Source organism: Drosophila novamexicana, unplaced genomic scaffold (genome assembly GCF_003285875.2).
Source record: "Drosophila novamexicana strain 15010-1031.04,08,12 unplaced genomic scaffold, DnovRS2.1 tig00000193-arrow-pilon, whole genome shotgun sequence".
Classification (NCBI taxonomy): Eukaryota; Metazoa; Arthropoda; class Insecta; order Diptera; family Drosophilidae; genus Drosophila; species Drosophila novamexicana.
The window spans coordinates 1848-18154 of record NW_020824787.1 but is presented as its reverse complement, the minus strand read 5'-3'; the positions used below and the strand labels follow the sequence as shown (position 1 = coordinate 18154).

The 16307-nt window shown below is 41.7% G+C and overlaps 1 protein-coding gene across 2 annotated transcripts in view; it reads left to right on the top strand.

Annotated features, from left to right (window-relative positions):
* LOC115759040 (protein O-mannosyl-transferase TMTC1) overlaps nucleotides 1-11979 on the top strand; it is a 55024-nt gene extending 43045 nt beyond the window's left edge. For both annotated transcript variants that reach the window (XM_030699863.1, XM_030699862.1), the window contains 6 exons: nucleotides 1947-2490; nucleotides 2998-3862; nucleotides 4366-4480; nucleotides 10770-11253; nucleotides 11317-11401; nucleotides 11475-11979. In XM_030699863.1, coding sequence (XP_030555723.1) covers nucleotides 1947-2490; nucleotides 2998-3862; nucleotides 4366-4480; nucleotides 10770-11253; nucleotides 11317-11401; nucleotides 11475-11815 — 2434 coding nt within the window. In that variant the 3' untranslated portion in view covers nucleotides 11816-11979. The remainder of the gene's footprint in view (nucleotides 1-1946; nucleotides 2491-2997; nucleotides 3863-4365; nucleotides 4481-10769; nucleotides 11254-11316; nucleotides 11402-11474) is intronic.
* The last annotated feature ends 4328 nt before the right edge of the window (nucleotides 11980-16307 follow it).

The following is a 16307-nucleotide window of genomic DNA, read 5'->3' as shown; positions in this document are numbered from 1 at the left end:
ACAAGATTTGTAATGTTAACATACCTTGCCATTTGTTAAAGTTTACTTTATATAAACACCTAATTATGTTCACATTATCCTTAACCTTTTGTAAACTAAATGTTAATAATGTGCAACGTCTCAGCAATAAGCGGTCAACTTTGTTCTAAAATGCATTCACATTATGGAAAAGAAACACAGAATTTCATTTCGTAAATAAGCTTATTATTTTCACATAGCTTTCCATTTTTTAAAGTTTACGCTAGATAAAAACTAAAATTATATTCATATTATAATTTTTTTAATGAGCATTAACAATGTGTACAAAATGTACTTAAAGCACTTTGACAAGCAGGCAACCTCTCAGCGATAAGCTCGCAAAGCCGTTTTAACATTTGAAAAATCTCCGTGTTAAGTAACTTTTTATTAACATTTCGACTACAAATATTTTTCTGGTAAGTTGACCAAATAAACAGCAGGAGGCTCGACTCGCGGCTCGATATTTCTCCAGCTTACAAAATTATTGTTTTAAGCGTTAACCAGCTTGTTGTTAGCTCACAAAGTTGGCAACATTTTCATTTGAGAAAATTGTAAGAATCTTCGTTTGCTTATTTGTTTTTTCTTTTTTTTTTAATTAAATGTTAAGCAAATGTTAATTTATACTTCACTGTTAACGCGTATTTTGCTCTGTTATCTATGCTATGTTGTTGTTTGTTTTATTAATTAACACTGTTGAGTTCTGCATTACGTTTTTATGTCTTTATAGAGGAGGATACTTCTCAGACTATGGGGACGGATATACTGTGTATACTTATATCCTGGATACTTATCAACAGTCCGTTCGTTCGTATGATTCTCTCTCCGTCTCCCTCTCTAGATCACTCTATAAAATATATAATTATATTCTTGATCAGTATCAACAGTCCGCCCGTTCGTCTCTCTCTCTCTCTATCTCTCTCCCCGAGTCAGAGGAGTATATCTTATAGCTGCCATACCATCATAAATACATAATACTTATTTTAAAAGGCCTCTCGTAAGAAAATCAATCACAATGTCGGCCCTTGTTATCTTACTTTTGTTTAATACTTGCTACACTCTTTTTTTTATGCAATAACTTTATTTGTTTGCCTTTTATCGTTGAAGCCTTGGCTGTGTAGGAAGTGAGGGAAAGTTAATTAATGGCATTTGCTGGATAACGTTGAAAACTAATTATGCATAAAATAGCTAAGGTATTATTGCAAACCTACTATAAATTTCAAACTGTGCAACAATAACAACAAAACAGCACCGAGAACAACAGCAGCAATGGCCTGGAACTGGGCCCCAGTGCGGGTGGGTGAGGGCGTTGGCGGAGAGCGGACAGATGTGCGGATCTGGGGCAGACTGGAGACTCTGGAAATCGATTAGAACAACAAGCAAAGGTACAACGGTGAGGCAATTACCAAAGAACCGTTGACTTTGCCAGTGACAATAGACTGTGCAGATGTGTGTGTAAGTGTGTGTATGTGTATGGCACAACAAATACAATAATAACAACAACAGCCACAACAACAACAATAACAACGACACCAAGTGCGCTAACAAATCGGCAATTAATCAAGGTACGAAAAGGGGGCTAGAGGAGTCCTGTCGCTCGGCACTTTAACAATATTTATGCCGAGCACAAAAGCAAAAGGACAATAAAATAAGCAAAGGCACAGCCTTTGAATTTGAGTAGCTCAAGTTGCATGTGGCAGGCAAGCCGATCCGAGCTGTGCCCAATAGAGTGGAGCAGAGTGGAGTCGTGTCGAGTCAAGCGGCGAGTTAAGTTTGGCAGCAGGCAGTAGGCGGCAGGCCGCAGGGCCTGGCCAGGGCGGGCAATTAATCATTTTAATTAATAGGACAGGTGTGCCACAGGTTGTTGTCGGGCCCAGGTAATGCGAGCTCATTTCTTTTGCTCTATCTTTCTCTCCTTCTCTCTCTTGCAGGCGGGCCATCTTGGGCAATGCGGATGTAACTGGAGCCGGGCCGCTGGCTCAGCTGCTGCAAAATGATTACTGGGGCACACCGCTGACGGACAGCGGCTCCCATGGCTCCTGGCGTCCGTTGTGCGTGCTGAGCTTTCGTCTCAACTTCCTGCTGGGCAGCGGTGCTGCCTTTTCCTTCCATCTGATCAACCTGCTGTTGCACGGCCTGGCCACCGCTCTAGTCGTGCTCGTGGCACGCACGCTGTTGCCCACACGTGCCGGCGTTTGGGCCGCCAGCGTTCTCTTTGCCGCCCATCCCATTCATACGGAGGCCGTTGCAAGCATTGTGGGTCGGGCGGATTTGAGCGCCTGCGTCTGCAGCCTGTTCGCCTACTTGACCTATCGCCGCCACATGCTACTCAGGGATTGGCGCTCACTGGCAGTTACACTGCTTGCGGCTTTGGCCGCGCTGCTATGCAAGGAGACGGCCATTACGACGCTGCTGCTATGCGGACTTTGCGACGTGCTGTGCGGTCTGGGACTGAAACACGCCGGAGATGACAAGGTGAGTGGCAGCTTGAGCCCTTTATAGTTAGCAGGAGTGTGGACCACGAACTGTGCCAATGATATTCAGCTAAAGCAAGAAGCACTTGAGAATTATAACTGAGCTGCTCTCAAAAACATAAATTTGCTTCGTAGCTCACTTATTGGTTAATTAGTTTTACTTTGTTTTATAGTTCTTTAGGTGAAATAAGTCTAATTGTGATTACCAAATACTTAATTTACTGGAATTACTTAACTAATTAATTTGTTGAATACTTCAGTATTCTTCTAAACTTACAAGTATACTGCCTACTTCTCATTATACCTATCTATCTATCTATTTTCTTATTATCTTTTCATTTTATAATTCTTAATTTCAGGGACGTCTTGTTTTGTTTACTATGTTATTACTTAATTAATTATAATTACTTTAGAATGATTTGAGTAATATTTGAGAATTCTTTGAAAATTAAAAGGAAAATGTTTATCACCTTATTATCTGTTTTATCCTTTTGCTTTCTAATTCCAGCATCGTCTGCGCTCTCTGTCCATTTTAAGCACAGCTCTGCTCTGCGCCGTGTATTGTCGCCTTAGCATTGTGCCACGCCCCACTGTTGCCTTTTCAGCCGCTGACAATCCAACCGCCCACGAGTCCTGCTGGTGGACACGCACACTCTCCTTTCTGTACCTGCCCGTGGTGAACCTAAAGCTGCTGCTCTGGCCACAATACCTGAGCTTCGACTGGGGCATGGAGGCCATACCGCGCATCAGGACGCTGTGGGATGCGCGCAACATGCTCAGCGCTGGCTTTTATGCCACCTTGCTGGCCGTGAGCTGCAAGTGTATACGATTGCGCTGCGGTGCCAGCAGCTCCTCCACGGACTATGCAGCTGTGGCAAGCATTTCGCTGCCTCTGCTCCAGCGTCTGGGCGGCAACAGCTGCCAGGCGTGGCATGGACTCGTTTGCGGCTGCCATCATCAGCTGAAGCAGCAGCGATCACCGCAGCAGTCAAGTGCCTCAATTATAGGTACAAGCTCATCTGCCTGCTGTCTCTTCCCAGGCAGCGCGATATCCGCATCGGAGCCTGTACTTGTCATTTGCATTAGCTTTTTGGTGCTGCCGTTTCTGCCCGCCTGCAATTTGTTCTTCCACGTGGGCTTTGTGCTCGCCGAGCGTCTGCTGTACCTGCCCAGCGTGGGCTTCTGCCTGCTTCTTGGCCTTGGCTTTGGCAAGCTATGGCAGCGTCTAAACGGCTCTGCCCACAGACTGTTGCTGCTATTCTGCCTTGGTCTGCTGCTGGTCACCTTTGGCCTGCGCACCGTGCAACGCAACCGCGATTGGCATAATGAGGAGCAGCTTTTCCGGAGCGCTGTGACCATCAATCCACCCAAAGGTAAGTGCCGAACACGAAACATTGCCAAAATATTGTCAAACATGGCAATAATATTCCCAAAACCAGCTTTAAAAGCCTTAACCCGAACAGCTTTGAGAGCTTTTAGCTTAATAAATTGTATGTAATTCTATTCTATTCTGAAATATCTAAATTGAGCGTTAAAAGCTTTAAACATAAAATAAATATTATATTCTTTAAGAAATTTCTATTTTTAATTCTCTTAAACTTTGAAATATCGAAAAAAGCTGCGAAAGCTTTAATCAGAAGTGTTTTGATTTAAAAGCTGTAATAATACGACTTCTGAAGACTTTAAGCAAATACTTAAAGCCCGCCCAATTTGAAGGAAGAGCTTAAAGCTTTGAGTTGGATGAATTGTTTGTACTTAACACAATTGCTTATTAAAGCATTGGATTTATTAATTACTGAGCTTTCAATTTAATCCACTTAAAGCTCAGCTGACTCTCAGTGGCATTGTATTAAACTAGTTCTACTCTCTTTTGCAGCGCTTGGCAATCTGGGCAGTGTCTTGAGCAGCCAGGGACGCTACGAGGAGGCCAAGTTAGCACTACAGTCGGCCATTGCATACCGGCCAAATATGGCAGATGCGCACTTTAATCTGTAAGTAAACGAAGCTTAGCACGTCCAACTCATCATCTCTATGCAGATTGAGGCGAAATTCGCACCTGCATTGCAATTTTGCCAGTTCGGCGTTTTTTTCTGCGGCTGCCAAACATGCAACCTGAATCCTCAAAATGGATGTCAGTTTTTGCGCGCTGCCTTTTGAAAATTCAAAAGCTCAAAGTGAATGGCTGGAGCGACCTTGGGGCAGTTAAGGGGCTGCTAGGAGCTGAAGTGCTGGCGAGGAAAGGCTCGGTCGCCGTGGTCTGAGGCACGCCAAATGCCAGCTGCTTCTGTCCTGTTTGCCACTTGGCAAAAACGTTTGGACAACATCTAAGAAGTTGTACAAAAAAGAGCGCTGCCCCAAACCGCTGCGCGCATACAAATCATCTGGGCGTACGGGTTGGTTTGGAGCGGAAAGCGGGAGGAATGGGCAACGGTATGGGTATGGATGCAGGACGGACAAGGGCACATGTTCTGCATCTTTTGGATGGCAATTTGCATGCACTCGACAACCATCAACAGCAAACAGTTGCCCGCTGGCTCTTCTACCTATACATATTTTTTTTTTGCGCAACTTCCCTTTGGCCCCACCCATTAACTTGCCTAGCCCCTAAGCGCTACAAGCAGAGGCTTTCAACGGGTATTGCGCTGTAATCCCCTGCAGAAACGAATGTGTGCCATTAATTAGGTCATGCATTGCAGCCGCGGGGGATATGCATCCCATGCTGTCTAATCTCAGTTGCCATACAAGTGCTCACACATTAAAGTTTGGGGAATAACACAAAAATGATGTCAAACTTCGCAAATAATGCGCCAACATTGGCTGTCATCTTCACTAGGGCAATCATAGCGTAGGGTACCAGGCATGATAGTTAAATTGCTGGGGAAAACTTTCCAGTGCTTGATCTTTTGTGTTTCGTGCTGTCCCTTTTGTTATTACACCGATCGGCTTCAAACTCTTAATATAGCACTTTTATTTGTCGTGTCCTAGCTGCTAGTGTATAGGATGGAGATCATGAACATATATATATATATGTTTAGTTATAAGTTTCGCACAAGTGAGAAATTCAAGGAAATAGTACATCCAAAACTTAAACAAAAATACCTGATGACGGACAGCGCCGGTTAACTACGTATTCCATTATACAATCGTTTGAAATTCAAATGTCTGCATTACTGAGCCTTGGGTCGGGGTTAGTAAATATTTGAATTCTGACCCAATCTTCAGCTAAAACTCGCCCCCAGCAGAATACTCTATATAAAAGCATACGCTAGGAAAGTTGTATTTTAATAACTGGGCTGCAAGCAGATGCTAACTTGGGCCAGACCTTAGGCTCTCATCGTTGGACTCAACTGCAAGTCTGATAAAGAGTAAGAAAGGAAGTATGTTATAGTAAAAAGGGAATTAAGACGATATCAAATATGGCCTACAATGAAATAAAATGAAACATTATCAGCACCTTCAACTTGTGACGTACACAAACTGGTTGTTTTCCAACAATTGTTAAACAGTTTTCACTGCGTGCCAATTGGCCAGTGAAATGGAGGACACAGGAATGCGGCTTATAGCATTTGCTGGTAATAGCTGTGCTCGTTGCAAGCTCTATTGGCATTTATGCACTGTGTTGCAGTTGATGCAACAATGCAGCGAGAAAATACGAGTTAAACTGCTGATGCATTACGTCGGCATCCGCTGGACGCTCAGTGGTTGGCACTGCGACTGCGACTGCAGCTGCCGCTTTGGCTTTTAAGGCCAATGACACTTGCACTTACCCACGCCGTCCCATTCCCGCTTTCCTGCCGCCATGGCAAAGAGGAAATGTATTCGCGCTGCGGCGACCGCCCGTAAAGCTGAGCTGCCTTCCAGTTCCCATTGGGATCAGTGGCAGCGCAAACATGCGCCAACATGCCAACGCATTACCCCTGGCCGCACCCAGCCTCTTGTGTTCAACGACCGCACCTCCTGCTTGGCATATGAGCGCGAGTGTCCTTTTGAATATGCAGCAACGTCATTTTCAGATCTTCACCCCTACAGTCCCTCAGTCCTACCGTCCTGCAGTTCTGCACAGCCAAGCGACCAATGCTCATACGCCCCGTTGTCATTGTCATGATTGCTGTTGTTGTTGTCGCCCCTCTTATTGTTGATTATTGTGTTTGACATAATAGGCTTTACGCTCCAAAAAAAAGAGAAGAGAAGAGAAGCGAAGAGAAGAAAGGAAAGAAAAGTATATAAAAGAAGCGGCAAACGAAGGACAGAAACGCTTTCGCTTTGCTTCTTTGGCAAATTGTAGGCAAATCCCTTTTCGTTCGTTTGCCAACTTTCCTCCAACTTGCCGCCCCTCAGCGACAAAAATGCAAACTGAGCTGCCGACAGCTGTTCGCCCAATACAAATAATTGCGCACGACTCCCGGTTGGGCACCCGGTGTGCGGAACCGCAGCAGCTGCTCAGCTGGGCCAACTACCTTGCGCCGCATAAAGGAGTCTGTAATCATGCGAGTATAGTACATAATTCCCCCTGCCCCGCCAGTTGCCAAATTGCCTTCATTTAGAAACAGAGCGTAAAAGCTGCATGAGAAAGCGCCAGAGACAGAACCGAAAATAAGAAACTAGAAAACTCAACCTGGATTCGACGATGCGTAATTACACGGAGCGCAAAAAGATGAACAGTCCCGAAAAAATAGTGTGCTCTAGTTGGGACTGTGTCTGACTTGCCGATACTCTATTCGCGGAGGCGAGCTGCCATGCTTCCCACTATGCACATAAACATCAAAGACACACGCATATATACACATACACACACAAATAAACGTAAGTACGCACACCTCACGATTCGCACTTTACAAATCAGCTGTGCGCATTCTTATCTTAGTGCCACGCTTATAGAAATTCATACTCAAATAACTGCGATCTTTAGAAGCCGATTGGTATGTAATTTTCAGGTAATTCAGTAATTTTCAGATTACGTATAAATATTACGATTTAGAAAAGTAAAGGGCAACAAGGAATCGTACGAAAATAAAGTAAATCTCTTAATTTGTATATACTACAAGAGAGCCTAAATACAAAACATGCTGTATCTCACTCTAAACATCGTCGATTTATGCTTAGTAGAGAAGTTACAAAATCTCTACACTTTGATATTATTATTAGTTTTAAAATTAATCAGATAAAAAAAAAACGTTAAGAGCGATTGCTGCCTAAGCAAATATAGATATAATAATAAAGTTATAATAATAAAGTGCGGAAAAAAGTTAGCATAAGTAAGTGTAGAATATATTTCCAACCAGTTGACATTTTGGAATTTCAAATAAAGTCAACGACATAAAAGCAAAGCGCGAACTTCATAACTGCTAAGGCTTCAAGTTATTAACTTGGCTCAAAGCGATACCCGATCCGCAGTTGCTGTTGCTGCTTTTCCTGCTGCGGCTGCTGCTGCTGCTTTCCCGGCTGTCATAGCACTATCCAGAAGTCGGCAAGTCCAACTAAAGCTAAAGCATTTTAACGACGGTGAAAGTTTAAGACGCTTTTCTCTCGCATTTTCCTCGTCTGCGCCTTTTACTCAATGTTGGCAGTTGCCTTTGCAGCTTATCGGAAAGTTGCCTGATTGAATTTTTCTACACCCGCCGCCCACTTGCATTATGCAGCCCAGGCGAAAGAGGACAAGGCAGCGAGCGGGGTGGCTTTGCCGGCTGCTGCTGCTACTAATCTCAAAGTCAAGTTGGGTCGCATTTCCATAAACACTTCATATGACGGCGTCGTTGAGCACCTTAAAGCTGCCAAGTAATAAAAAGCAAGCGCCTCAGAATGTCACATTTCCGGCGTCTAATCGAAAATCAATGTCAATAGCAAACCCCTCCTTTCCCCCCCCCCCCCCCCCCCCCCCCCCTGCGGCAGCCAACATGCAACGTGGATAAGCAGCTGTTTGTACATTATTTACTCGTAAAGCCATCAATAGTCGTACAACGAAACACACCCCGCCTGTAATCCCGCACTCTACTTGCAACCTGCGGCTGCGAAATTTTCAGATGCTTTTACCTTGTGCCACGTGTCCATGAGGCGCACGTCGTGTCTGCGGGTCTTCAGCCCCAGTGCCAGTCAACTGTCATGGATTTATTGTGCTGGATGCTGCTGTGATTTTTAGCTGTAGCATGCCACATCAAAGCTGGGGCAGCTGGGGAGAGGGAGCAGTACTACAAGTAACAGGCAACCAAACACCAAAACCGAAAAATCACTGAGCTGTATAATTCGATTTCTGTTTTTCACTCTTTTTCCACCCCTTCCCCTTCTTACACTAGCTCTTGTTTGCTTACCTGCCAAAAAGAGTGAAAGAGAGAGAAAGAGAGAGAGAGAGAGAGAGAGAGAGAGAATGAGGGTGAGTGAGGGAGAGAGATTGGGTCGAGACAACATTGAAAATGGTATAAAACAACATTTTCGGTTTTCTATATTGTGGAATAGTATAGAATAGAAAAGTCGCACTCAATATTCAGTTGAGCAAATCCATCCGTTGTTCGCTTGCATTTCGCATGCATTCACTTGGCTCGTTTCGCATTGCTTCCCACTTGTCTATCCATTCGCATTGGCATTCCGAGTTGCGAATGGGACCTGCCCTGGCGGAATGGAACGGGCGGCTGGCCAGGTTCTAAAATTTGTGGGCAACGGGAGACTTTACATGGAATCTCAATGGGTTGTTGCACTACGATAAACAAAATTTAAGCAAATAAAAAAAAATACAATTGTAGCTACTGCATATCGAGGGCTGCTCGAAAACTTGTACTTTGACTTTAAAGAAGAGTTGAGTGCGACAAAAGTAATAATAATAATACCAATAATAATAATAATAATAATAAAAATAATAATAATAATAAGAATAATACCAATAAAAAAAATAATAATAATAATTATAATAATAACAATAATAATAAGAATATTACCAATAAAAAAGATAATAATAATAATAAAAATAATCATCATCATCATCATATTAATGATATTATATTATTATAATAAAATAATTATTAAATAAAAATAATAATAAAGTTATAATTAAAAAAATATTATATTAACAATTAATAATAATTAACAGCTAAGAAAATATTCTCAATTATCAATTGCCATATTTAGAAATGCACATTAAAATATGCAAATTTTTAAATAGCCCTCGTGTTGATTTTATGGACTTCTTGTCGCAACTCAACACAAATTTTAGAACGCGTCGTTTGTTTGAATAACTTATTTTTGTTGTTGTTACTGTTGCTGTTGTTTTCTGTCTTTGTTGTTTTGGTGAAGCTGTTGTGCAATCTGTGCTCGGGTTTATTTTGCACTGTTTTGTTACGTTCTAGCTGCAAATAAAATGCATCCTTTATTTAAAAGCACTTATTCATGCATATACGAACTCTTTGTTTATATTAAAAACCCAGACCAAGATTGCCATGAATATCCATTCCCATTGATATTTGTTTACCCAATGTGCAAGCACAGATCCGCCGCCCAGTAGACATTTTTGAAGCATCCATGCCCCCCTCCCCCCACCTCACGGAGTGTGTTCAGTTAATTAAATGAAGCCAGCGACGTGGCGAGACCGAATAAAAAATATAAAAACAGAATACTAAGTGAGCGCCCAGTGAAAATACTTGAAGGTCAACATTTTGAAGTATTTGAGCGAGCGCTGCAATTAGAGCAACAAAACCCCAGAGAAACCCCACAGAAACCGCTGCAAAACACTGCAAAAGTTAATTTACTCTGGCACTCCGGCACACTATTAGACCTGGGTAGGGTCCAATCTCGGGGCTAAGTAACTGCCTGCTTCTATTTTTTTTTTCTGCTATCCACTTTTGCATTTCTAACAAGTTTTGCCTTATGGTTTCTTTATGTAAGAAAAAAATAACACAAGTCGGCAAAGAAGCAGATGAACAGTTGTAGATAAAAAAACCTTTGGAATGTGTTTATACGCACAGCTGCTTCAATTTCTATAATAAAATAATATAAGCTAAAGGCACCATATGTTAGGACTAAAATTAGCTATTAAATAATCCCTTCAGTTGTCTAGTCGCATAATCCGATTTTTTGAAGTACCCGATTTGCATTCTTTCAAATGGAATTTACGTCGAAAGCAACCTTAATTATTTAGCTTTTAAGCTGAAAACTAAAATTAAGGAACTGCAAATCTTAGCCAGCTTAAAATCCGAATAATAATTTGAATACACTATTTTGTGGATTTATACTAGCAGAATACTCGCTTGGCAGCTTGCAATTTTTGATATGCAATATTTTGTTGCACACTTTCAGGGGCATCGTGCATCAACAGCAGCAAAACTACAGCTCCGCTCTGCCCTACTACCGCCGGGCCATAGAGTTGCGCCCACAGCTGGCGCTGGCGTATCTGAATCTGGCCACATCTCTGTTGGCCTGGGACAAGGAACGACACGAGGAGGCCGGCGCGATGCTGCTGGCGGGCGCCAGGCTGCCGGGGCATGGGGTGCGCGATCGCAACGCCCACGAGGAAGCGCGATACAGCGCCTACCTTCAATTAAGTGCGCTGCATCGCTCGCGGGGCAGACACCAACACGCTCTGGAGGTGCTTAACGAGGCGCTGGCAACGTTGCCCATTGACAGGCGGAGACAGCGAGCGGTGCTGCATCAACGCCTGGCGGCAGTGCATGTCGAGCTGGAGCAGTGGCAGGATGCCGAGGAGCAACAGCGATTGGCGCTGCATCTGCAGCCCGAGGAGGGTGTGGCATATGTGTCTTACGGCCAGGCGCTGGCCAGAAATGTAAGTGTGAAAGCTTGTTGTCAGCTCGTTCCTCTTTCTTTACCCCTGTCGGAAATTTTGCAGTGCAGTCGCTATGCGGAAGCGGAACTGTGGTTCAAACGCGCTGTGGAACTGTCACCCTTGGAGCCCAGCACGCATCACCATTACGGTAAGATGAAACAACACTTTGTGGTTACGTACACATATCCTTACATGCTGCTCCTTTTTGCTTCCTTCGCCAGCTGACTTCCTGGAGCAGCAGCAGCGCCCGCAAGAGGCGCTTGGGTATCGACTGCGTGCCGCTGCCCTGGCGCCTCACAATTATGCCCTGCAGTCAGCCGTCGCTGATGCACTGCGTCTGCTCAATCGCCTTGTCGAGGCGGAGTTGTGGTATCGTCAGGCAGCTGCACTGCATCCGCAGGCGGCGCACGCACACGCCAATCTAGGCGCTATTCTGCAAATGCGCGGCCAACGGCAGCAGGCGGTGGAGTGTTACCGCAGGGCGCTGCAACTGCAACCGGGGCATGCCACAAGTCGCGCTAATCTGGCCAAAATGAATGTCAACATCGATGCGAGCACGTAGCAGCGGCTCAAGCCGAGGCTCTATAAGTACTAGTTATTATCGGTAATACTTCAGATTTGCCAATCAATGAGAAAGGACAAGAACTAAAAGGGAAACATACAAACATAAGAACATACGATAGATAGACTATTAATTATATATATCTAACTAAACATGAATTTTATCCATTATAAGCAACGATTAAATATAAACATATAATATATTTTACAAGACTTGTTTGAGTTTGTAAATCAAGATTGAACCAAAAATAGGTAAGTACGAGAGTAGACAATAAATACATCTATACAGCTGCAGTTAAAATACGAGAAAGCACACAATTCATTTTGGTGGGAAATTTTAGCCTTTGTCTATATAAGATATTTGAGGATAACATTCTCACATGATTTTTAACAAGAATAATGTTACCAGATTTAGTGCCATTTGGTGTAGAGAATTGAACTAGAGGCCAAACCATGAACAAAAAGCCAAACCTTTTGAAAATCGGATGAGATTTGACCAAGTTATGGGGGTGGGAAGTTTTGACCTATGTCTATATAGGATATTTGAGGGTACCATTTTGACATGAATTTTGACCAAAAATAATGTTGCCAGATTTGGATGCAGAATTGATCTAGAGGCCAAACCATGAACAAAAAGGCAAACCTTTTGAAAATCGGATGAGATTTGACCAAGTTATGGGGTGGAAAGTTTTGACCTATGTCTATATAGGATATTTGAGGGTACCATTTTGACATGAATTTTGACCAAAAATAATGTTGCCAGATTTGGATGCAGAATTGATCTAGAGGCCAAACCATGAACAAAAAGGCAAACCTTTTGAAAATCGGATGAGATTTGACCAAGTTATGGGGTAGAAAGTTTTGACCTATGTCTATATAGGATATTTGAGGGTATAATCTTCACATGAATTTCGACCAAAAATAATGTTGCCAGATTTGGATGCAGAATTGATCTAGAGGCCAAACCATGAACATAAAGCCAAACCTTTTGAAAATCGGATGAGATTTGACCAAGTTATGGGGGTGGGAAGTTTAGACCTATGTCTATATAGGATATTTGAGGGTATCATTTTGACATGAATTTTGACCAAAAATAATGTTGCCAGATTTGGATGCAGAATTGATCTAGAGGCCAAACCATGAACAAAAAGGCAAACCTTTTGAAAATCGGATGAGATTTGACCAAGTTATGGGGTGGAAAGTTTTGACCTATGTCTATATAGGATATTTGAGGGTACCATTTTGACATGAATTTTGACCAAAAATAATGTTGCCAGATTTGGATGCAGAATTGATCTAGAGGCCAAACCATGAACAAACAGGCAAACCTTTTGAAAATCGGATGAGATTTGACCAAGTTATGGGGTGGAAAGTTTTGACCTATGTCTATATAGGATATTTGAGGGTACCATTTTGACATGAATTTTGACCAAAAATAATGTTGCCAGATTTGGATGCAGAATTGATCTAGAGGCCAAACCATGAACAAAAAGGCAAACCTTTTGAAAATCGGATGAGATTTGACCAAGTTATGGGGTGGAAAGTTTTGACCTATGTCTATATAGGATATTTGAGGGTACCATTTTGACATGAATTTTGACCAAAAATAATGTTGCCAGATTTGGATGCAGAATTGATCTAGAGGCCAAACCATGAACAAAAAGGCAAACCTTTTGAAAATCGGATGAGATTTGACCAAGTTATGGGGTAGAAAGTTTTGACCTATGTCTATATAGGATATTTGAGGGTATAATCTTCACATGAATTTCGACCAAAAATAATGTTGCCAGATTTGGATGCAGAATTGATCTAGAGGCCAAACCATGAACATAAAGCCTTTTGAAAATCGGATGAGATTTGACCAAGTTATGGGGGTGGGAAGTTTAGACCTATGTCTATATAGGATATTTGAGGGTATCATTTTGACATGAATTTTGACCAAAAATAATGTTGCCAGATTTGGATGCAGAATTGATATAGAGGCCAAAACATGAACATAAGGCCAAACCTAATGAAAATCGGTTGGCATTTGACCAAGTTATGGGGGGGGGGGGGAATTTTGACCTATCTATATAGGATATTTGAGGGTACCATTTTGACATGAATTTTGACCAAAAATATTGTTCCCAGATTTGGATGCAGAATTGATCTAGAGGCCAAACCATGAAGAAAAAGCCAAACCTTTTGAAAATCGGATGAGATTTGACCAAGTTATGGGGGTGGAAAGTTTTGACCTATGTCTATATAGGATATTTGAGGGTACCATTTTGACATGAATTTTGACCAAAAATAATGTTGTCAGATTTGGATGCAGAATTGATCTAGAGGCCAAACCATGAGCAAAAAGCCAATCCTTTTGAAAATCGGTTGAGTTTTGACCGAGTTATGGGGGTGGGAAATATTGACCTATGTCTATATAGGATATTTGAGGGTATCATTTTGACATGAATTTTGACCAAAAATAATGTTGCCAGATTTGGATGCAGAATTGATCTAGAGGCCAAACCATGAACAAAAAGCCAAACCTTTTGAAAATCGGATGAGATTTGACCAAGTTATGGGGTGGAAAGTTTTGACCTATGTCTATATAGGATATTTGAGGGTACCATTTTGACATGAATTTTGACCAAAAATAATGTTGCCAGATTTGGATGCAGAATTGATCTAGAGGCCAAACCATGAACAAAAAGCCAATCCTTTTGAAAATCGGTTGAGTTTTGACCGAGTTATGGGGGTGGGAAATATTGACCTATGTCTATATAGGATATTTGAGGGTATAATTTTCACATGAATTTTGACCAAAAATAATGTTGCCAGATTTGGATGCAGAATTGATCTAGAGGCCAAACCATGAACAAAAAGCCAAACCTTTTGAAAATCGGATGAGATTTGACCAAGTTATGGGGATGGGAAGTTTTGACCTATGTCTATATAGGATATTTGAGGGTATAATTTTCACATGAATTTCGACCAAAAATAATGTTGCCAGATTTGGATGCAGAATTGATTTAGAGGCCAAAACATGAACATAAGGCCAAACCTAATGAAAATCGGTTGGCATTTGACCAAGTTATGGGGTGTGGGAAGTTTTGACCTATGTCTATATAGGATATTTGAGGGTATAATTTTCACATGAATTTCGACCAAAAATAATGTTGCCAGATTTGGATGCAGAATTGATATAGAGGCCAAAACATGAACATAAGGCCAAACCTAATGAAAATCGGTTGGCATTTGACCAAGTTATGGGGGGGGGAAATTTTGACCTATGTCTATATAGGATATTTGAGGGTACCATTTTGACATGAATTTTGACCAAAAATAATGTTGCCAGAATTGGATGCAGAATTGATCTAGAGGCCAAACCATGAACAAAAAGCCAAACCTTTTGAAAATCGGATGAGATTTGACCAAGTTATGGGGGTGGGAAGTTTTGACCTATGTCTATATAGGATATTTGAGGGTATAATTTTCACATGAATTTCGACCAAAAATAATGTTGCCAGATTTGGATGCAGAATTGATAAAGAGGCCAAAACATGAACATAAGGCCAAACCTAATGAAAATCGGTTGGCATTTGACCAAGTTATGGGGGTGTGAAGTTTTGACCTATGTCTATATAGGATATTTGAGGGTATCATTTTGACATGAATTTTGACCAAAAATAATGTTGCCAGATTTGAATGCAGAATTGATCTAGAGGTCAAACCATGAACAAAAAGCCAAACCTTTTGAAAATCGGATGAGATTTGACCAAGTTATGGGGGTGGGAAGTTTTGACCTATGTCTATATAGGATATTTGAGAGCATAATTTTCACATGAATTTCGACCAAAAATAATGTTGCCAGATTTGGATGCAGAATTGATATAGAGGCCAAAACATGAACATAAGGCCAAACCTAATGAAAATCGGTTGGCATTTGACCAAGTTATGGGGGGGGAAATTTTGACCTATGTCTATATAGGATATTTGAGGTTACCATTTTGACCAAAAATAATGTTGCCACGTTTGGATGCAGAATTGATCTAGAGGCCAAACCATGAACAAAAAGCCAAACCTTTTGAAAATCGGATGAGATTTGACCAAGCTATGGGGGTGGGAAATTTTGACCTACGTCTATATAGGATATTTGAGAGTACCATTTTGACATGAATTTTGACCAAAAATAATGTTACCAGATTTGGATGCAGAATTGATCTAGAGGCCAAACCATGAACAAAAAGCCAAACCATTTGAAAATCGGTTGAGTTTTGACCGAGTTATGGGGGTGGGAAATATTGAACTATGTCTATATAGGATATTTGAGGGTATCATTTTGAAATGAATTTTGACCAAAAATAATGTTACCAGATTTGGATGCAGAATTGATCTAGAGGCCAAACCATGAACAAAAAGCCAAACTATTTGAAAATCGGATGAGATTTGACCAAGTTATGGGGGTGGGAAATATTGACCTATGTCTATATAGGATATTTGAGGGTATCATTTTG